This window comes from Coenobita brevimanus, chromosome 98 (assembly GCF_032717465.1).
Source record: "Coenobita brevimanus isolate Jiangsu-jjx chromosome 98, ASM3271746v2, whole genome shotgun sequence".
Lineage (NCBI taxonomy): Eukaryota > Metazoa > Arthropoda > Malacostraca > Decapoda > Coenobitidae > Coenobita > Coenobita brevimanus.
In genome coordinates, this window is record NC_137051.1 from 24,629,123 (window position 1) to 24,651,637 (window position 22,515).

The 22,515-nt window shown below is 42.1% G+C and overlaps 1 protein-coding gene across 1 annotated transcript; it reads right to left on the bottom strand.

Moving 5' to 3' along the window:
- Nucleotides 1-6,014: 6,014 nt before the first annotated feature.
- LOC145413999 (uncharacterized) lies at nucleotides 6,015-6,846 on the bottom strand. The gene is made up of 2 exons (XM_080283568.1): nucleotides 6,530-6,846; nucleotides 6,015-6,180 (listed from the first exon to the last, which is right to left on the bottom strand). Exons 1-2 carry the CDS (start codon nucleotides 6,844-6,846, stop codon nucleotides 6,015-6,017), a joined length of 483 nt encoding a protein of 160 aa, XP_080139694.1.
- Nucleotides 6,847-22,515: the final 15,669 nt, after the last annotated feature.

A 22,515-nucleotide genomic window follows, 5' to 3' on the forward strand; every position in this document is an offset into this window, starting at 1 on the left:
GTAATCACTCATTACTCACTTGGTCATATCAGAAAAATCCCATGATCCTGAGAAGGTTTTTGTAGCCTACCAGCGAAGTCAGTACGCCGCTTCAGCGTACTGTTTTGTGTACGTGTTTCATAGCCTTAAAGTTAGACATGGGACACCAGCAATAAATTTTAAATTTTAATTGGTGTTGACAGAAGTATACAATTCCTGGGTGCTTCCTCGTAGTAAAATGTTTTGCCAGCCCAGTGAATATTCCTACTACAGCAGCAATCATATCCGATTTGAGAATCAGCATAACTGTGACCCCACCCTCCTCAAGGTCGTGCTATCCATGTTAGTCTTCAATGTATTAGGTACTCAGCAGTTAGAAAAGGTACCGGTATATATTTTTCAAAATCTTATAGGAATATTAATCTAGGGTCGCCACATCCATGGTCTCAAAAGGGAGGGCACTGCACGCCAGCGACTCGCTGGACCCAGTATTATAAATGTAACTTAAAACAGCCTACTTCTTGACGTAGCATCTTGTGACAGGTCACCCTGAGAGATGGAATTCTAACTATTTCTGCCTCTACTTGGCTAACTACCCGTCTTCCCATGACAAATTACCCTCTGTTTCACTGTCGTATCTTGTCTATACACCTCATTATCGGTTTTTCAGTCTTCTCCTCCCAGTCACTATACTCATACCGGTACACTCTCTTACTTATCTCTTACTTCAGTACAGATGTTGGGATCAGTTTTATTTCCGACCACTCAGTTTAGCAAATCAGTTTTACGTAATATTCTAAAAGTTATCTCAGGCACTTACCTTCATTCACTGAACTGGAGTTTCAGTTTTTATAAATTATTTAAAGGAAATAGAGCTGATTGCAAACCTGCTACACAGACTGAGAGCTGTTTACTGTTATTTAACTACTGAATTATGCGTCTCTGCATTCGACATTTGTTTGACCCATTTAATGGAGATCATGGTATCTAGGGAAATAATTTAATATATTCTAGCCAAAATCCAAAAGGAGGACAAACAAGCCCCCGGCCAGTGGTTGTGCCGGATGGAGGAAGCAGGTCTTTTCGTCACCGCTGTTGGATCCCAGTCACCAAGGATAGTTAAATAATCAGATGAAACGGAATGCATATTTCAAATGTAAATCACATTTCATTTGATTACATATCTTAAGTCTCTTAGTGCTAGAATGTCTTGCAACCGAACAAAATTGCCGTGTTAGCCTAAAAAGTTTTGTAGCAGCACAAGCAGCAGAAAAAGAGTGAGTCGAGATAGTTCATGAGGCCTTTGACAATTAATACTATAGTCAGTCAAGCCAAATCTTCTGAAGCCGAATTAAAACACGCATGTGCACCAACAGCAGCAACTAAGTGCATTCTGACGACACACATCTCATAAAACGATACACGGGCATTACACACATCACGATTTTTCCAAACTAATGGACGAAATTCCTCAGTGTCTCACTAGTTTTATGAAAGGAGGAATGAGTAACTTCTGACATGACTACATTTTCATTTCTTACAATTTCCTTTCTGTTGGACATCATATAATTTACCTATACAAAATTTGGAGATGTTAGTATATTTTCTGTCAGATGAATTCCTGTCTGACAGATAAATTCTAATTACCCAGTTCTTGCTCTAGTGTGAGCACAGTCCAGTGACATTTCAGGACAAACACACTGGCGTTCACACCTTTCCTTGCCATTGTTTATAAGTCCTTGCCGTGGGCGTCCGGAAGGAGGGGCAAGGGGGGCAATTGCCCCCCCTTGGAATTCGACGGCTTCAGTTCTTGCTCAAGGATGATTGAGTGATTTGAGTCGATTCATGCATTCTGTCACTATGCATTTGATGTAAGTGTAACTCATGTAAGTGTATGCCTATGCCTGTTTGAAGTGTGTGTATTTTGATAAATTATAACTGCACATATGTATAATTTATTTTGTCCCCCCTTACAAAGACTCCTGCGGACGCCCTTGGTCCTTGCCTTTATTAGACTGAAAAACATGGTATTCCACTGATTTTTTTTTCTATCGTTCTGTACCTTATCTCCGGCATTTGGTTTCAATTTTTCGGTCGTTTGAAGAATTAGACACTCGGCATTACCACAAAGACAGGTGCTGGTTTTCCATTATTTTGTGTAAATGCATTTTTTTCTTTTTTTTTCGAAGCCTGATTAATCCATAACTATGTATTGATGCGGTCTGTGAGATTTTGCGAGGAAGGTACGGTAGGTAATGTTCCGCATTACCCACCTCTCCAAGCAGTGGTGTGAAACGGGTGAATGTGAAGCGGCAGCCAGACCTCATGTGTCAGGGAACTGTGAATGTGAAGGAGTGGGAGGCGAGGTATAGATCTTTTCCACGTGACGTCACAGCTCATGTGACTTTTGTTTACGACGCTATACTTGACGGCAAATTGTCGGACGTCTAGAGAGAGAGAGAATTGCAGATTTCACGATGGTATTCCACTGTTGTGCCTTCGGCTGTAAGACGTGGCAGAAAAGTGGAAGTGAGGTAAACTTCTTCCGGTTTCCAGCCAATGAAGAAAGGCATCAAAAGTGGATGGCTGCCGTGAAGAGGGAGAGTTGGCAGGCGACGACCTACACCCGACTCTGTAGTAGGCATATCATAATCAGGTGAGCCATCCCCCACCCTCCATCCCCACCCCCATCCCTCCCACCGCCACCCAACTACCTCACACACACCCTCACCACCCTCCCACTGCCACCCCAACTCCCCCACCGCCACCCCGACCCCCCCACAGCCACCCCCAACCCACCACTGTCCCCCACCACCCCTCACTCCCACCCCCCAACAACCCCTTACCTCCCACTTTCGAACCCCCAATCCCCCCACACCCCATGCCCCCAACTCCCCTCCACAAGCCCCCCAGCCCCCCACAATACCCTCCACCACCACCCAACCCCTTTTCTCTCCACCCCGTACCCATCCCACCCCTTACTACCCATCCCCAACCCTCCCCCACACCCTCACCCTCACACCCCCACCCCCAAACCAACCCTAATCCCACCCCCCATCTCCATTCAAACCCCCCACCCTCCCTCCACCTCCTTCCCCCACTCCCACACCCCCACCCTCCACTCATTCATCATATACTCGATTCCAAGTCAGTGTATACAATCCCTGCCCCCTTGGCCCTACGTCATTAATTTATTGATTACGAAGACGATTCACATCTACTGTATGTCAGTTCCAGCCAGATATATTACACATATTTAACTTGAGGGATGCGCCGGTGAACACTCACGGGGTGTTCACCAAATAGTGATAGAGATCGCCATATCTGAGATCTGGTTTCGGTCTCCCGTACTTGAAACGGGTGAATTTTTCCCTAGATATGGTGTAAGTGTCCAGCCTCAAACACTTTATCTTGTTCCTGTACAGATCTTGGTGGCATTGATCCAGATTTCTGCATATATCAGACAGTTCAATCTCTGACAGCCCTGTCTGGACAGCCATTACTGCGAGGAGTTTGCCATCCAATACGGAGTCGTAAACAAAACCACATGATTTCTGTGACGTCACTGGAAAAGGTCTACTGGGGGAAGAGGAGGGTTTGGTGACAGGTTGGGAATCATGTGTAAGTCTGCAATGTATGGACGGTGTATTTGAGTTAATTTAGTAAGGATGGATGACAATATGATGCTAGCATTTTATTTAAAAAATTACGTAGATGTCTGTAGAGTTAGTGTTATCAAGAAAGTTATGGAAGTTTGCTAGGTTCGGACAGAGGTTTGAACGGTTTCATTCCCTCTCGACTTTAACATGAGACGTTTCCCCAGGAGATATTCGTAATGATATAACGTATACAGTATTTATGTTTTGTGTTGACTCGAAAACAAAACCACTATAATATATATATATATATATATATATATATATATATATATATATATATATATATATATATATATATATATATATATATATATATATATATATATATATATTTATTTATTTATTTATTTATATATATACTGTATATATGTTTGTGTAAATTCTTACAAATTTGTTTAATTATTTATCCTCTGTCATCCCTTTATAAAAATCCGCCTGCAAACATTTCCATTGTTATTTTGGTAATTATTGACCTCGAACTTAAGAGCCTAGGGTAGTGTGTAATAAAAAAAAAATCAATATGAGCGATTAATAGACTTTTCGTTTTCCTTTAGACAGAATGACGTTGGAAATCCCAGTTATATCATTCCAACTGAACATTACAAAACGAAAGCAAAGATGTGTACCTTTGACAGTAAACATGTATTATATAGCTATACAGTAATGTAGACAGACAGAGAAGTATGATGCCATACAAACAATATGGCACTTTTGCACTTTGAGAATAAGTCGGACGCATTATCATTGGCTACTGATACTGTGATATGAGCAACTCTCCAAACCCTCCTACCCCAGGCCACCCTCCCTCCCACTCACAGTTACCAGACATTAGGGGTCTGGCTGCTGCTTCGTGACTTTTCGTCGACCACCAATGCTCCGAATTGTGGGTAATGCGGAACTTTCCCTGACTGTACTTGCCATGCTGTCCGACATCTACCGCTTCACAGTTTAGATGATAATAGGACTATACTTTTGGGCAAGTTGCCTATAAATTGCAAAAATCACCAACACTGTTGTCTTTTAAGAGTGCTACACACTTAAAAGCTAATGCAAAATTACATGTCACTTACAGTGAAATAAAGGCAGATATTCACAAGAACATGTAATCACGAGGACGAAGACTTCTCTAGTTACAGTACAACTTCCTACACTAAAGCGTGAAATTCTTTAGCCAAGCCGCCGATTGTCTAGTATCATGAATAGTGTCTGTGAAAAAGTTTACATGATGTTCATTACAGAGGAGACTTGTGACCTATTATGCACAAGGATGGGTTCAAGGATGAACACTGAGGTTAATTAGAACTGTCTGTGATCAAGATATCATTGATTTATTCGATATAATTAGTACACTTGTAATTATTGATACTTTGCACAATACGTAAATCTTCAAAATCGTATTTCCTACATGTTTGAAAGTAATAATAACTGTTGGTACCTAACGCAAGCCTCAGATGTGCAATGATGGAATCCAGAAGAGAGGAGTCCAGTGAGTGTGGTCTCCAGTTTCTTTTCTTCTGTGGCAATTTTTTCTGGCAGTAAGTACACAAACTAGTTCATAAAAACAGCAGTACCAACTGTATTTGAAAGTTTACTTATGGTAAACCTGACCATACTGATGCAGCTTGCATTATATATATATATATATATATATATATATATATATATATATATATATATATATATATATATATATATATATATATATATATATCATCAGTGGATTAAAAAAAAAAATCATTTTCTCCAACTTTGACAAATGCTGGGTCCGCCCAAGGTGTATCAGTGTAGCAGCAACAATGGTCACCAGCCCACCGTAGCGCTGCTGGTGACCTCAGGCGCTCCGTCTAAGAGTTGCTGTCGATGTAACAGCATCGACAGCCCAGTTGGGGAAGCACCTTAGCTCGGGTCACAGGTGCAAAGAGAGAGAGAGAGAGAGAGAGAGAGAGAGAGAGAGAGAGAGACAGAGACAGAGAGACAGAGAGGGGGGGGGGAGGAAGGAGTCAGGTCACAAGTGCTAATGGGAAAGGGGAAAGGTTGGGCCACAGGATAGACTAGATTATGATAGACCTAAGAAAAGAAGTTGGCTGGAAAAGAAAGTACAAGTCCTCGAAAGAAGTAGGGTAGGTTAGGTCAAGTTACAGGTACTGGGAGAAGGTGGAGAGGTTCTGATCAATTTACAGAACAGATGAGGTTTGAAGGAAAATTAATCAAGTTATAATGTAGGTGGTGGGAGGAAAATGACACGTCAGGTCAGGTCGCAAAGCAAATGGAGCATTGGATCTGCTATGACGATGAAGTACAGTAGATCTAGTCACAGAGGCTGTAAGATGAGAAAATTTGATTACACATGCTGGGAAATGGAACAATATGATAAGGTTAGAGGGTAGCCAGAGTGCTGAGGAGCTGCTGAGAGGGGACAGGGCAGGCCTCGTACAGGCTGTGACAATCCATGCCTGAGGAGCCAAAACTTTTGGCGGCCAGGTACTCTCCCGATGCTCCAGGAGGCAGCAACCCCTCTCCCGGCTTCACAGACACAGGGGGGCTGCCAGGGAGAAAATATACGTTCATTGCTATTTTCATACACGTATGTTTATATGACGTGTGGGATATATCATGTTTTCAACGATAAATTCAGTGAAATTCATTGAATGCTATAAGCAGGCAACATTATTATAATACATATCTAGAGTAACTAGTGGTGCTTACTGATATTACTGTTACTTGATTTCAATCTGTATAAAGCTTTCACCCTATATTCTGTAGGAAACTGAATCCATAAAAAGGTCCAGCTACTCCAGCACACCACGAGAAAGTAATGGCACACCATGGATTCTGAGCGCAGTGAGTTAAGGAGCATTTCGTGATAACAGTCAGGACTTTTAGTGACTCACCCGACCAGGTCGAGGACTTCTAAAGCGTGGGGAGGCAACTCATCATGATTGAGGCCTGCAAGGAGACACATCATCTTAAGGCCACACTGGGTCACATCCTCTTTCCGCACCATCTCCAGAAGGGCGTCCAGTTCCACCTGTTTGTCTTCCACCGCTCGTCCGCGCCTCCTGCCGAAGTGGCGACGACGGCCACCTCGTCGTCTAGCTGCTGCGATGCCCAGAGCACCCAGACCAATGGCGCCAGCCACTGCCCCGGCACCAGCCAGGGCTGCTAAACCCGCTGCTGTCCCCGTCCCAAACGTCAAGGCGAACGCCATTGTGACCTATGGAACACCAGTCACACAGTTTACCTTACTGCTGCCTTTGTACTGGGCCAGACATTGTGAGGTGGACTATGGTTCACTTTTCACGAAATCTCGTATCCAGGAGCATTTCGTGATATCAGTCAGGACTTTTAGTATATATATATATATATATATATATATATATATTATATTGTATGTGTGTGTGTGTGTGTATGTGAGTAAAGGATATACATAATACCATAACCAACATGTTTACTGTGCATATTCTGTTTTAGCATTTACTGTAGAAGCTATTTTGTGCTCAATTGGTTGATCCATCCAAGACGTTTTCGTTGTGGCGATTTTTGTACAGTTTGTTTGGGTACTGGCAGTATTTGTATACATCTGTGCGATACTAAGTGTATAGTCAGAGGGCTGAATGATTAGTTCCTCAACCAGCACACTGACAATCATTAACCACCCTCATTAAATACTGACAATATGCTGAATGAAATTTGTGGACGTTCTAAAAGCAAGGGTCCTAAACTATGTGAATTACCGAGGGGCACCAGTACAATGATAAGCAATGGGAGGACTGAGGGAATTTGTAAGTACTCTAAAGCTCGAAATATGCCACATTGGTTTTTGCCATCACCCGACTACTTCAGTCAGCAAAGCCATCTCTTGCGCTTTTATCAGTACTGTGAAGGCAGCTGTGACTCTCTCTCTCTCTCTCTCTCTCTCTCTCTCTCTCTCTCTCTCTCTCTCTCTCTCTCTCTCTCTCTCTCTCTCTCTCTCTCTCTCTCTCTCTAATTGTAAACTTGTAAACTTGCAAGTCAGTGCTTGTGGTTCAATCCAAGCTTGGTGGGTGAATGAGTTGATTGATGGGGGTGGGGGGTGAACAGGCAGGATGGGTGATGTGTGTGGACTGGAGTGGATGGGGTTACTGAGTTGGGCAGGGTGAGGTGGTCAGGCACGGTGGGCGGAGTGGGGGAGATGGGTGGGTGAGGTTGGCAAATTGGGAGGTTCGAGTAGATGGAATTAGAAGATGGAAAATGGCATAGGGTGGTTTTTGTGGGCAGGATGGAGTGGGGTGGGTGGGCATGGTGGGTTAGGTGGACGGTGAGAGTAGGGTGTGCAGGGTATGTGAGTGGCCTTTGTGGTTGGGTGGGTGTACTTTTTGGTGGGAAGGTTAATGTGCGGCTTCCCTTAGAAGGCAGGAGACGAGCTTGTTACACTGGGTGAGTGGATAGGAATATGACAGGTGGGTGGGTGAGTTGATCTGTGAAAATAGTTTCACTGAGCGAATAGGTTCATGGAGCAATTTAGTCCAGAGCTGGAGCAGACTCATGTGGGAAAACAGGTTCTTAAGGGAAGACGTCCTTAGGGGAAATGGTCCTATTTGGAGGCCTAGCGCGAATGAGTTTAAAAGGTCTAAGGATGATGTAGGTCTATGGGAGCAAATGAGTACATGTAGGGATTCGGTGTGTCCCCATGGCGAATATGTTTTATGGAGAAAGTAGCTCCATGGAGGGAATATAGGTCCATGGGGAAAACAAGTTGATAGAGAAAGTGGGTCCATGGGGGAAAATATTTCCATGAAGGAAAAGAGCTCAGTGAGGAAAATAAGCCCATGGGTAATGTAGGGCCATTAAGAAAAAATAAAATCAAGAAAAAATAGGGTCCTGAGAAAAATATGTACACAAAATAAAGTAGGTTCATGGAAGAATACTACTATAAGAAAAATAGATCCATGAGGAAATGTGGCTTCCAGTGATAAAATGGGTCCATGGGGAAAACTGTTCAATGGGGAATACAGGTCCATGGAGGATTTTTTTTTTTTTTTTTTTTGGGGGGGGGCGAGGGAAAATCATTCCATGAGGGAAAAATATGTGGGTGAGGGATGGTGGCCTCTAGGGGGTGTACTAGGGGGGGTGCAGTAACAATGTCAGTGGAAACAAAAAATAAGATATGCTGCTTTTATAATTGTTACACCCTCTCCTACACCATACGAGTACATTGCGCGGCGCGGGTTCCGTCCCTATACCTTTGAAATATCAGGAAATAGAAGGCTAGGAAGGAAATGAGGGCAAAAAGTGAGGATTACAAAGGTTAACAAGCAGGAAATTTGCTGCAACTGAATTTTAAAATGCAGTACATTGAAATCTTTGCTATACTGATAGGCATTTATACCTGGCAACACAACAGAACTTAAATGAGGTTTTCTTAGTACTGATATGCCGACCGAGAGATGGGGAAGACTAAATGAAAGACGCCCAACGAAGACTAAGAGACATCTGTATCCTCCATGCACTCTTCTCACAGACGGTAAAGATAGACTGTTATTATAGTGCATTAACCCTTACCCAAACGAAGGTCCTTTGCCCTGTCCACTTCGGTTGATATCCACGTGTAGTTAAACCGAAGGAGAAATCTGGCTAGTAACCAAGAAGACTCATTCCAAACACATAACTGACGCTCATCGTATTTCAGGCAATCACGATTTATACTAACTTGTGTGATCCAGTTCCTTCATATGAACACCAGTCGAATATAGTTTATAAATATTCTGAATTTATGTAATTAATGGATAGTATAAAATCGTGTTCTCCTTTAAGATCTGTATCTTCTGATTATTATTTGGTCATATATAACTTTTGAGAAAAAAAAAAAAAATCTCCGTTCACTATAGGTAGGTGTTGAAAACTTAAAGCGTCTAGAGGACGTTTATCTTTACACTGTTTACTGGTTACTTCATTACCTGCAGTATTTTAAAACAAGGTCTACTGAAAGTAAAAAATGCGTTACATGTATTCGTAAATAAAATGTTGTTTGAAAGTTCCATATGAAATAACTGACAACACTTCCCAACTATAGTATGGTCTATCTATCTATCTGTTGCCAGACGCCTTAATCCCGTAAGAGGTGACCACAAACAAATCTCCATGTCGTCCCTTACCCTGCCATTTTATTGCCTTCCCCCCAACTTACACCCTCCTCTCTTATATACAGTACCTCTCCACTCCATCCCTCCACCTTCCTCTCTTATATACCTCTCCATTCCATCCCTCCATCTCATCCTCGGTCTCCCCCTCCTTCTTGCCCTCTCCTCACTCATGTACTCCACCCCTCCATCTCCTCCTCGGTCTTCCCCTCTACCTCACTCACATACACTCATCCTACACAAACTCCACCACCAAGCACTATATAAACAGTAAAATACGAAAGATAACAGTAGAGTTAGAGGTTCAGGGACAGCCGCCATGAGGTGTGTATTAGCTGCATCTCTTTTCGCAACTTAGTCTTTGAGCCTTTAGTGGGTAATTTGTGTATTATCCTGGGATACAAAGCCACTGCATCATTCTGGTTACCACAGTTTCCTTCCCAAGGTGTTACCCCAAGTACACATGTTACCTACTAAACCACAAATGGAAACCTGAGCCGAGTGGCGGAATTCATTATCACTTTAACTCACTGAATCAGACAAGGTCCTGCTCGATCAGACAGACTAAGGTTAAACAACTCAAAGAATCACTCCATTACTTGCATACCACTCGCGCAGTAACTCACATATTCCACTCTCACTACAACTCACTAAAATACTTCACCACTGCCATGCCACTGTATCACCCATTTCTTCAACTGTGCCACTATAATTACTTGAATCTCTTCCTCACTATTATATCGCTCACTCAGTCACTTTTTTTATCCCTGGCTAAATCACAGCATCACTCTCACCCGGACCTAGTCACCAGCAGAGTATCGCTTCGGACAACCCAAGTCCACCCTCACTGACGCATAAAATGGGAGTAGAAAGAAAAAAAATTGATTATGCTGTACAGCATCAGATCATCTTACACCAAGATCATCTGGACGTGATGAAGCTCATTCATCGAGCCGAGCGGCCAGTCCCAATACCACCTCATCGCCGTACGGGCACCAGCAAGCACAAACATGAAGGCAATGCAATGCCGTACATCTTAGGTGGGACTTAAAGTTTAGATCAGAGTTATTTAACTATTCTAGAAATAGGGCCGAATTATGAAACTCAGATTAAGCAAAGGGCCATACATTATTTAACCTGTATTTTTTTCCCCTATCTAAACACATACACACAGGAAGAAACGAGAAATTCATATACTATTTCCATTTATATTTTCCGATAAATACATAAATAAAAAGAAAAACGCAAAACTTTGTTTTAAGCTTGTTTATTTGTTTATTTTCAATCTTCTGAGTCGGTCAAAGGGCCAAACAAAAACAACTCAAGGTCCAGATTTGGCCCGCTGGCCGCCAGTTGAATAGCCCTGGTCTAGACGAAAACGATAATGATGATGATGACGAAGTTGATGATTAGCCCTGGTCTAGATGAAGACGATGATGATGATTCACGATAACGATGGCTATATTAACAAAGATGATAATGATGAAAAAATACAGAAAAGATGGATAGACTTGAATCCACTGAATTACTTCTACTAAGTTCCATTACCAATTTATCATGCCTTAAGACGCCTTAAATTACAGCACTGGTGAGGGGTAGGAGACATGCAACAACCACGTGCAAACGTAGGGAAACATTCGTCAGTAATGAACTGATGTCTGCGGCTGTCTAATACAAGCACAGACAAGCATGGAGACCACCGTCCGCTAACTGGTGAGCTCACGTGAAAGCCGAATATAATCGCGGCTATGAAGAGGATACGTAAAATACTACGAAGCTCATACCATCTCAATACTGCTTACACCTCCAGGTTCGTCCAAAAGATGTTTCATTCATCCTCTAATTGTTCCACCTTGCTGACTTGAGAATGGGTGGGCCTATACACCCGAATGTTATTATGATGGACTAATCGCCAAATTAGATGTATGTTGACAGGTAGAGATCGAGGAGGGGACACCAAAAACACTAAAATTTACCCCATGTTGTCATTGGACGGGTTTAAATAAAGTAAAATATTTTCAAATTGGTAGTCTTTCTCCTCGCTCTTTACTTTTTTACGTTAAATCAGACAAGATATTGGGTAATGCATCTCCTTTGCTGAATATAATACCTATGAAAATGCATTATTCAACGGACTTTTACACATATTATCGGCAATTAATTGACTTGCTGCATTCTGTAGGTACCATATTTTTTTACAGTACTGTACCAGCAAACAAGCACTTATTACTCTCTTCGCAGCACAAGCGTCCGAATTTAGTTTACTGATATCCACTGCATTTTGGCACTAACACCATCCTACACGGCTGGCAGCATTATATAATAGAAAATAAATCCAGTCATCTTTGGGGGATTCAACACTGTCTGTATGACAGTCATCGCTCCCATTCCAGCGCTGTCACAAAACCATCAGGGATCTCAACGCATCTTCCTAAAACTCTTATTACCTCATTTAATCCAATACTCATCCTGCCGCAAACTCTCAAAAACACAATTCTCACTAACACAACAGATGATGGCATTAACTTTTAATGTTAATATACTTTCTCTATACTCATTTCAAAGCCAAAGGTGGCTGTTGTGTATACATACGCAACGACTTATCTTGCTCTCGTGTTCCTGAACTTGATTCTTCTGAATTCTCCACTCTCTGGCTTCGGCTTTCCTGTCATTCTCTGACTAAATATATCTGTGCTGTTTACTTATCCCCTAATTCTACTGACTATCAAAAATTCTTCGACTATCTTACTTCTACGATGGAACACATTCTGTCCATTTCTCCTTTCTCTGAAATCTCCATTCTTGGAGATTTCAATGTTCACCACCACCTTTGGCTCTCCTCTCCTTTCACGGATCCACCTGGTGAACAAGCCTACATCTTTTCTATCCTTAATGACCTAGAGCAGCTTGTACAGCACCCTACCCGAATCCCTGACCGCCTTGGAGAGAGCTCCAACATACTTGACCTCTTCCTCACAACTAATCCTTCTGCTTACTCTGTTAATCTTTTCTCTCCGTTGGGCTCCTCCGATCACAACCTTATTACCTTAACCTGTCCTATCGCTCCAGTACGGCCTGCGGACCCTCCAGGGAAACGTCGTCTCTGGCATTTTGGAGCTGCGGACTGGGAGGCCCTCAGGCAGTACTTCTTTGATTTTCCCTGGAATGATTATTGCTTCCATGGCCGTGAGCCATCTGAGTGTGCCTTGCGCATTACGGAGGTTATTCTCTCAGGCATGGAAGCATACATTCCTTTCTCATATCCTTTGACTAACGCAAGAAAGCCTTGGTTTAATCACGCTTGTTCTAATGCTGTCCGCAACAAGGAGAAGGCCTACAAAAGGTACCAGAGCCAACCCACCCGAATCACATCATCTTTACGTTTCTGCCCGGAATCGTGCTAAGTCTGTTCTTCGCTCTACTAAAAATAATTTCATCCATACTAAATGCTCTCAACTCTCCAACTCGAATTCTTCTCGCTCCTTCTGGCACCTTGCCAAAAATCTTTCTAACAACTTTACCTCATCATCCTTCCCTCCTCTTTTCTACTCTGATGGTTCTGTAGCTATTTCTTCTACTAATAAAGCAGATCTCTTCGCACAGACTTTCTCCTCCAATTCCACCTTAGACGATTCCGGTGCTGTTCCTCCATCACTTCCCCCCTCTGACTTCCTCATGGCTGACATTAAAATTTCTTCAGTTGATGTATTTTCTGCCATTACTGGCCTCAGTACTAACAAGGCATATGGGCCTGATGGAGTCCCTCCTGTTGTTCCCAAAAACTGTGCTTCTGTGCTTACACCCTGCCTAGGCAAACTATTTCGCCTTTGTCTGTCAACTTGTACCTTTCCTTCTTGCTGGAAGTTTGCTCTCATTCAGCCAGTCCCAAAGAAGGGTGACCACTCCCAACCCTCCAACTATCGTCCAATTGCTTTAACGTCCTGTATTTCAAAGTTTTCGAGTCAATTCTTAATAAAAAAAATTTTAAGGCATCTTTCCTATCACAACCTTCTTTCCGATCGTCAGTATGGGTTCCGTCAGGGACGCTCCACTGGCGATCTTCTCACCTACCTTTCAGACTCCTGGTCATCCTCCTTTCGGGACTTTGGCGAAAGCTTTGCCATTGCACTTGACATCTCAAAGGCTTTCGATCGAGTCTGGCATAAATCTTTAATTTCCAAACTGCCCTCCTACGGTTTCTATCCTTCTATCTGTGCCTTCATCGCTAGCTTCCTTTCTGGTCGTTCTATAGCCGCTGTCGTAGACGGCCATCGTTCTTCTCCTAGATCTATCAACAGTGGTGTTCCTCAGGGCTCTGTCCTATCACCAACTCTCTTCCTTTTATTCATCAATGATCTTCTAAGCTGTACATCTAACCCTATCCACTCATACGCTGATGACTCCACCCTTCATCTTTCCATTCGGTTCCCGCAACGCCCATCTCAACAGTTACTTCAAGAAACAAGGGATGAGGCTATGGCACACCTAATGTCTGACTTGGCTCATATCTCTGACTGGGGTAAAAAATAATATGGTTGTCTTTAATGCATCTAAGACTCAGTTCTTACACCTATCAACCCGACAAAATCTTCCACAGGTATACCCACTAATGTTTAATAATATTCAGATTAATCCTGCATCATCCTTGAACATGCTTGGGGTTTCATTTACTCGGGACTTATCTTGGAAAGATCGTATTACATCTCTTGTAAAATCTGCTTCCAACAGATTGGGTGTGCTAAGCCGACTCCGCTCTTTCTTTACCCCTGCACAATTGTTGACTCTATACAGGGGTTTGATCCGCCCCTGTGTGGAGTACAACTCTCGTGTGGGGAGGCTCCCCACATACAGCTCTTCTCAATAGGGTGGAGTCAAAGGCTTTTCGTCTCATTAACTCTCCTCCTCTTACTGACTCCCTTCAACCTCTGTCTCTTCGCCGCACTGTTGCATCTTTATCTCTTTTCTATCGCTACTTTAATGGTCACTGCTCCTCTGAACTGTCTGCTAGCATTCCTCCACCTCTACGACGGGCGCGTAGCACCCGTCTGGCAGCAAACTCTCATCCCTTTTCTGTCCAACTCTCTAATGCAAGAGTTAACCGTTACTCCCAGTCTTTCATTTATGCAACAGGTCAGCTCTGGAACTGTCTCCCTCTGTCTGTATTTCCTCCTGCCTATGATCTCCAGTCTTTCAAACGTAGTGTGTCCAGGCATCTCAAAATGATCGGATCTTGAATTATGCTCTCTATTGTATTTTGTTTTTCTCTTGGAGGGAACTGTTACTGCGGGCTCATGGCCTTTGGTTCCTTCTTCCTCGCATAAAAAAAAAAAAAAAAACTGAAATAATGAATTATTGTGAAAAATTAATCTCTTCCAGGCTTTTGGATGGAGTTTCTTAATAAAGTAGGACAAGGATTGTCGGAGAAACTGAAAAACGATAGAGCAGGGACACCATTATTCTCAAACTCCTACACCTCCAACACCGACATTGCTTATGACCATCAATCAGCTCATAGTGCACGGGCTAGCACACACACACACACACACACACACACACTAACTAACTAACTAACTAACTAACTAACCCTCGTATTCCATGAAGCACAATAATATATATATATATATATATATATATATATATATATATATATATATATATATATATATATATATATATATATATATAGTATTTAGGATGTTCTGAAAACCAGATTTGATGTTTTCACTACAAATATATTCCTGTAGTTAGTTACCCACCTTCACTTCAAGCGGGCTAAGTCAGAGCATTATTATTGTTTTTGCTCATGACTGAAACTCGTTAGCTTTTCACATCTAAGTTTTAGTCATTATTCTGTCGTCACTTACAACGTCTTTAATGTCCCTTAATGGCAAATTATATCCATCCATCATCCAATCCTACACTGCCCCACGAGGAGCGTAGGAGCCCGGGGCTAGGCAAGTTGGTCCTGGCATTTAAGATGAAAGTGACCAGCCTCACTCATCCCTGAGTGATATTACGTGAGCAATAAACCCCAACAATCCCTTGGATATAAACCTTCACCGGCTCAATCCGACTGGAGTGCTGTTATTACCCACTAAACCACCAGGTGCCAAAATTTGGTTATATGGTTACCACCCAGCGTAGTAAATGGTTTTCTGGAGTACAGGAAACCATTTGGCTTGTCACTCAGTGTAGTCACCCACAGGCAGTAGGAAAATGAAAGAATGAAGGAAAGAAAGACAGAAGAGGGAATGTAAAGTCACTCATAGGCAAAAGATAAGGGAAAGAATGAAGGAAAGAAAGACAGAAGAGGGAGTGTAAAGTCACTCATAGGCAAAAGATAGAGGAAAGAATGAAGGAAAGAAAGACAGAAGAGGATGGATGAAAAAAAAAAAAAAAATAGACGAGAGGAAAGGGCAGACACCCGAGTGCAGCACTACATCAAGTGAGTGGATGGTGAGTGCCCCCACCTACCACATACAAATTATATCAAAATAAGTAAAAACATAGGATTTCCTGACTGTAAACCAAGTTGATAACATTATTCTATGAAGTCCTGCTGTCTCGGTCAATTTGATACAAAGCTACTTGAGTTGCTCACCGCCACCTTCCTCCCACAACCACCGATGCCAGTTAATATGAATATTGACTGATAATTTATTTCCATTTACACTAATCTTTTATGTCACTGCTTTGCTACTGAAATGATGTACTATATTAATAATATGGTAATTATTTTTACTCCGTATTAACCTTGCATTAACGTGTATAGAGGATAATATGTATTTTTCCAGTGCTCAACGCTTCAGTCAATCGGAGCACTCCTTGTAGGGGCTGTCGGTTGTCACTGACTCATTCATAACAATGAGTGTTGGAGAGTTAGTTATAGCACTGTCTTCAAATATTGCAATACTTTCATAACAAGATTTAACGAATGATTAATAAGTGGTTTCATGTGAATTCTCGGAATATTATTTATTATTATCGAACTAGTGAATGCGGTTTAGTAAGCTATTTATAATTAGTTGTTGTAGTATACCAAACGTTGCAAACTGTCATAGGAAACTGTATGATAAGATCATGTTGTATCGTGCACAGTTATTGTACGTTGTGTAAACTGAGACTTTTTTGCATCGCCAAGCACTGCGATATTGTTATAGTGAATCGGATATTATGAACATTTGTAGTACCATCGAAGACACCGAGACCATTGTGGTAAATTGAGCAGAATGAGTCTCTGCAGTATGCAGAACTGCTATTGTAAGTTATGTACAGTATATGAGCTTTTACTACATCATTCATCACTGCAGTACATTTACATCAGTGTAATGGGTTTTTATATCATCATTCACTGCAGTAGTTCACTTAATAATCTGAGTATAAAGAGTCATCATAAAGCACACAGTTCTAACACTAAGAGTTTTAAAATTAGAAATTTGCAGTGTCTTGTAACGTCCAATTGTTAAATCGTAAGGCATGGCAATATTCACCACCACCTGCATCCACACCCGCACCCACCCTCATCACCTACACCTCCCCACACACAAATAAACAAATAAACAAACATCAATACCAGTCATTCCAGCACAAATCCATTTCATCCCCCCCAACACACCATCCCTATCTTCACCCACACCATCCCTATCTTCACCCACACCATCCCTATCTTCACCCACACCCACATCATCCCCATCTACACGTACACCAGCTTCATCTATGTCCATATCCACACCTGAGTCATCTACATCCACAGACTCACCAGTCACACATTTTTCCCCACACCCCTCCCCATACACCTGTCCTACCTACATAAACAGGTACACACCACATACACTCACACCCACACTCACACACTTTCCACACGCAACGACACTCACATCATCGTCACCTACACCCACCTGCTATGAGAGAGGGGCTAGTCTTGCTGCTACACTGATCTCCATCACGTTACACGCGCTCTTATATAGTTCCTATTGACCTTGTTCTCCCTTCCCTTCTCAGTCAACGCGCACACACACACACACACACACACACACACACACACACACACACACACACAGAACGGCTCAGACTAGCACACACGCATTCATGCATGAGTACTGACACAAATGCAAAATGCACATAATCTAGTACGCCGTCATCTTCCTCATGATCAATAACTAGACTATTCGTACTTCTTTCTTTGCTTCTTTATGTGACCATTTCCACTACTCGGAATAACATCCCGCAGACATTTATGGTTATCTCTCCTTCATCTACAAACAGTCGTTTTCTTTTGCTACTCTTCAGCTTGGCATTATCCTATTGGTGTCCATGGTCCTTTAAGTAGGATGGATTTAAGTACTGCATTTCCAACAATTAACGGGAAAGAGCTCCCAGAGACTGCAACACCTGAGCACACCAGGTGGTCTATGAGCTGAATATTTATCTGTGCCCTTGACTTCGACAGATTACTCCCAAATCGATTTACATCACTCATGCCGAACCCTTAACCCTTCAAAAAATTTAGGTCAAATTAAAATAATCAAAGCTTCTTCAATTAATTTAGGCCAGTGACCTTTACCTTTAACCATTCCCTGTGACCTAGAACCTTGAATGACTGTATAATCGAATCTCTGTATCCTTGTGTTAACATGAATTCCTTCACAAAGTTGGGTTTACATCGGATAAAAACTGTTGACGGTGACCTTGCTATGTGGCCTTGACATTTTACCTAATATTCTCGGAAATAATAGTCCAACGATTTGGAACCAAATCAGATCAAAGCTATTTTTGTTATTTTGTTCACCCACAAACACACGGATCAAAACTTGACTTTGCCCTGTGACATTGGTCTTTGACTAATTGCTCTCAGAATTGAATCCCATCGTTCTTGCCTGATCTTTAACGTTCCCACCAAATTTGATTCATATCAATTTAAAATCTGTGACCTTGACCTTTAACTGATTATTCTCAAAATTAAATCTTTTTAATCTTGCCTTATCTGCAACCCTTCCATAGAGTTTGGCCCAGTCAGATAAAATCGGTCTATGTTGATCTTGCCCCGTGACCTTGACCTCTAACCTATTGTACGAAAAGAACTATAGGTTTAGGCCTTGTTAACACTGGATAAAAACTGATTGATCTGTTATGTCAACAAGCATATACACGCTTCGAATTTTGATCCCCCTCCCCCTGTGGCCTTCACCTTTGACAGATTGTTCTCTAAATGAGTCACTTTATTATTGCCTTACCCTCAACCCTTCTTCTAAGTACTCAACTGAATAAAAACCTTGTTGGGTCAACGTTTGACATAGCCCTGTGACTTTGACCTTTGACCTATTGTTCTCAAAAACAAAATGTTTCTGTATGGGCTGCCCATCCACCCATTCACCAAGTTTTGTTAGAATCGGGGGAAAAAATCTGTTTGAGTTAGTAAACACACACACACACACACACACACACACACTTTTGCTCACACGTGTGCACATCGCTCAAAACAACACCACCTCTGCTTTGCGAATCCCCGAGCACGGACCTATGAGCTTTGAGACTATGAGCTGATAGGTAGGAGGGCAGTACGCTAAGCACCCTTGCAGCAATATGCCACACACAGGAACCCTGGACAGTAAAGGGTTAAACACTTCAACCAGTGGACGTCATTTTTTACAAAGCGAAACCAGGTGTTATGTTTTCACATTTTTTTTTTTTTACGTGTCCGACTCCGGGCATAGGCTTCACAGCCTGTTTCCAAGGCCCAGTAGTCCTCCACGTACCATACACCTCCACATGTCAACCCATTGGCGCTAACACTCACCATCTATATACTCTCATATAAGACTGGTGTATTGGTACATTCGGGTTTGTTTTCACGATATGTCGACGGGCCTTCTGGCAGATCAGTAAAGTCTGCTTTATGAAATTCAAATCCCTAAACTGTTCCCTACCCTAGCCGGACTTCGAACCTGGGTCCATTAGGACTGCAGGCCACCTCCCTACCGATTCAGTGTGTGTGTGTGTGTGTGTGTGTGTGTGTGTGTGTGTGTGTGTGTGTGTGTGTGTGTGTGTAGCTCAGTTTTTAATCGATTTTAATCACACTGGGCGAAAGAGCTGAGAGAACTAAACTTAGGAAATTTACTGTTTTTTAGAAGAACAGGTAAACTGTCAAGGTCACGGGACTAACAGTTGTACCGAGCAAAATCAGCTTAAGTAATTTTTATCCAATTTAGATCAAACTTGGGGGACTGGATGAGGGTAATTCCAGGAGCTGAATATTCTGTGTAATCAGACGTAGGTCAGGGTCACATAGCAAGGTCAAAGTTCGACCGATGTGTGTGCTTGTTAACAAAATAAATGCATTTTAGTCCTATTTTGACTATACTTGGTTGAATGGTTGAGGGTCTGTAATGGAGTAAGTCTCTTGTTTTTTTAGTACAATGTATCAAAGGTCAGGGTCACTGGGAAAGGTCAGTTTAATCAGTTTTGTCCTATATATTGTAGACCAAACTTTGTAGAAATGTTGAGGATAAGACAATAATTTAAAAAATCTATTTTGAGGATTCGTCATATAACACTCCCGCTAATGTCATTATACCAGTCCAGAATAAGACAGCTCTAGCATATATTCAATATGGGCGATGAATATAAACGCCCGTATATCGGGTAATGATCCAAATGATGGTGATGATGGAAATTTGTTTATCTAGGGGCATCTTCACAGAGGAACATCCTGAAGCTCACCTGCTACATTCCCCAGTGATTGTGCCTTGGTGTGACCTGCATCCTTTCCGTTCTTTTCCAGTGTTATATAATGAAATCATGTAATTTTATATTCTTTTACACAAACTGGAATGACATTCCTTGCTAGGGTAAAATGTGTGTCCCATTCAGGTATACAGCAATGCCTTATATGTAGGAATTAATATGTTATGACAATACAGTATGTAATAGTTATAGGCATTAAAATATAGGTAATATTTGCACAATAAGTCATGTATGGTGTACAAGGAAAAGTCGTGCCATAATTCGCAAATAAGGAAAGTCGAACACACATTCTAGCTCATGAATGTCGATGTATCACAAACTCTTTAAGCTAGACAATACAGACATGTCATGTGCATGCAGCATTACCAGCCTGAACAAGTTATCTGACGTCATGGAAAACTACCTACACACCTGTGCACTGGTCGCTATATATAGGCTGGGAAACTGGAGAGGACGGAAAAGAAGAGAAGGGGTTGGAGTAAGATAGCTAGGTGGCTCGCCATCACGCTACGTCACGTTATGTTACGTTACACTGTCAAGCACATTTTCATATAACTTTGTACAATAAAACTCCTTAACCCTAAGAAGTGACTATAACTCACCTCACTTAAGATAAAAGGATACACAGAGCGGGAAGATGAGATAGAGAGAGAGCTCCCTGTACTCTACTTGATGCTCCATTTTACTCACAGGGGCCCACACTCTCCACTGATGTTTCAGGTGCAGTCAGACGTCACGATACACCTACGATCTTTCTCCATCTAATCTAACCCCCTCGGCTACATTCATCGATATTGGTGGCAGCGGTGAGATAGAGTTGACTTTTCATTCTTAGGTTCTTTACAGTTGTCATCGTTAAGGTGTTCTGGGTATCATCCAGCCTATTTTGTCATGAGAGAATTTGTGCAATTTTTGTTAAACTTGTTATTTATTTCCTCCAGATCATTTTCTGTAGCCAATATCAAAAATGTTGCCAAGAATTGCTCCACCAAGGTCGAACAAACCACGTTTGTTACGTGTATTTGTGATGATGTTTCCTACCAATGTGTTGCTCCCACCTGATGGGATGTCCTGGATCATGGTGAGCATTGTGTGCTTAGCCTGTTCTACTTCCAGTCAGCTAACTTAATGCAGCCACTTCCTGTGTGGGGTGATCATGTGAGGAAAGGCGTGTTAATACCGTTTCCAGAGTTATAAGTGGTCCTGATATTTTCAGTAACATCACTGATAGGTCTTCCAATATGTCCAAACTAATTTCGGTACTCATTATGTCCTGCACAATTGCCGTTGAGGCTGTTGGGACGATCAGGCACCCTTGTCTGATTACATTTCGAGGATGTAAGTGAGGCAATCCTCTTAATATCAGCAGGAACATGATCCATGGAATAATTCGCCTCATCTTTACATACCGAAGGAACTAATGTATTAGATGGCTAATCCACTGTTGTTAGCAAGTTATGCTAAGGATGATGATAGTGATGATCAGTATAGTTATCTCGACCTGGGTTTTTTTTTTTTTTTTATGCAAGGAAGAAGGAACCAAAGGCCATGAGCCCGCAATAACAGTTCCCTCCAAGAGGAAAACAAAATACAAGAGAGAGCCAAATTCAAGATCCGATCATTTTGAGATGCCTGGACACACTGCGTTTGAAAGACTGGAGATTATAGGCAGCAGGAAATACAGACAGAGGGAGACAGTTCCAGAGTTGACCTGTTGCATAAATGAAGGACTGGGAGTAACGGTTAACTCTTGCATTAGAGAGTTGGACAGAAAAGGGATGAGAGTTTGTTGCTAGACGGGTGCTACGCGCCCGTCGTAGAAGTGGAGGAATGCATGTAGACAGTTCAGAGGAGCAGTGACCATTAAAGTAGCGATAGAAAAGAGATAAAGATGCAACAGTGCGGCGAAGAGACAGACGTTAAAGGGAGTCAGTAAGAGGAGGAGAGTTAATGAGACGAAAAGCGTTTGACTCCACCCTATTGAGAAGAGCTGTATGTGGAGAGCCTCCCCACAC

What these genes read in the sequence shown, in the direction of transcription:
- LOC145413999 (XM_080283568.1), bottom strand. Translation starts at nt 6,846, where the DNA reads ATGGCGTTCGCCTTGACGTTTGGGACGGGGACAGCAGCGGGTTTAGCA. An exon ending in GAAGTCCTCGACCTGGTCGG is followed by an intron (nt 6,181 to 6,529) that starts GTGAGTCACTAA and finishes TCTCCCTGGCAG; the next exon opens with CCCCCCTGTGTCTGTGAAGC.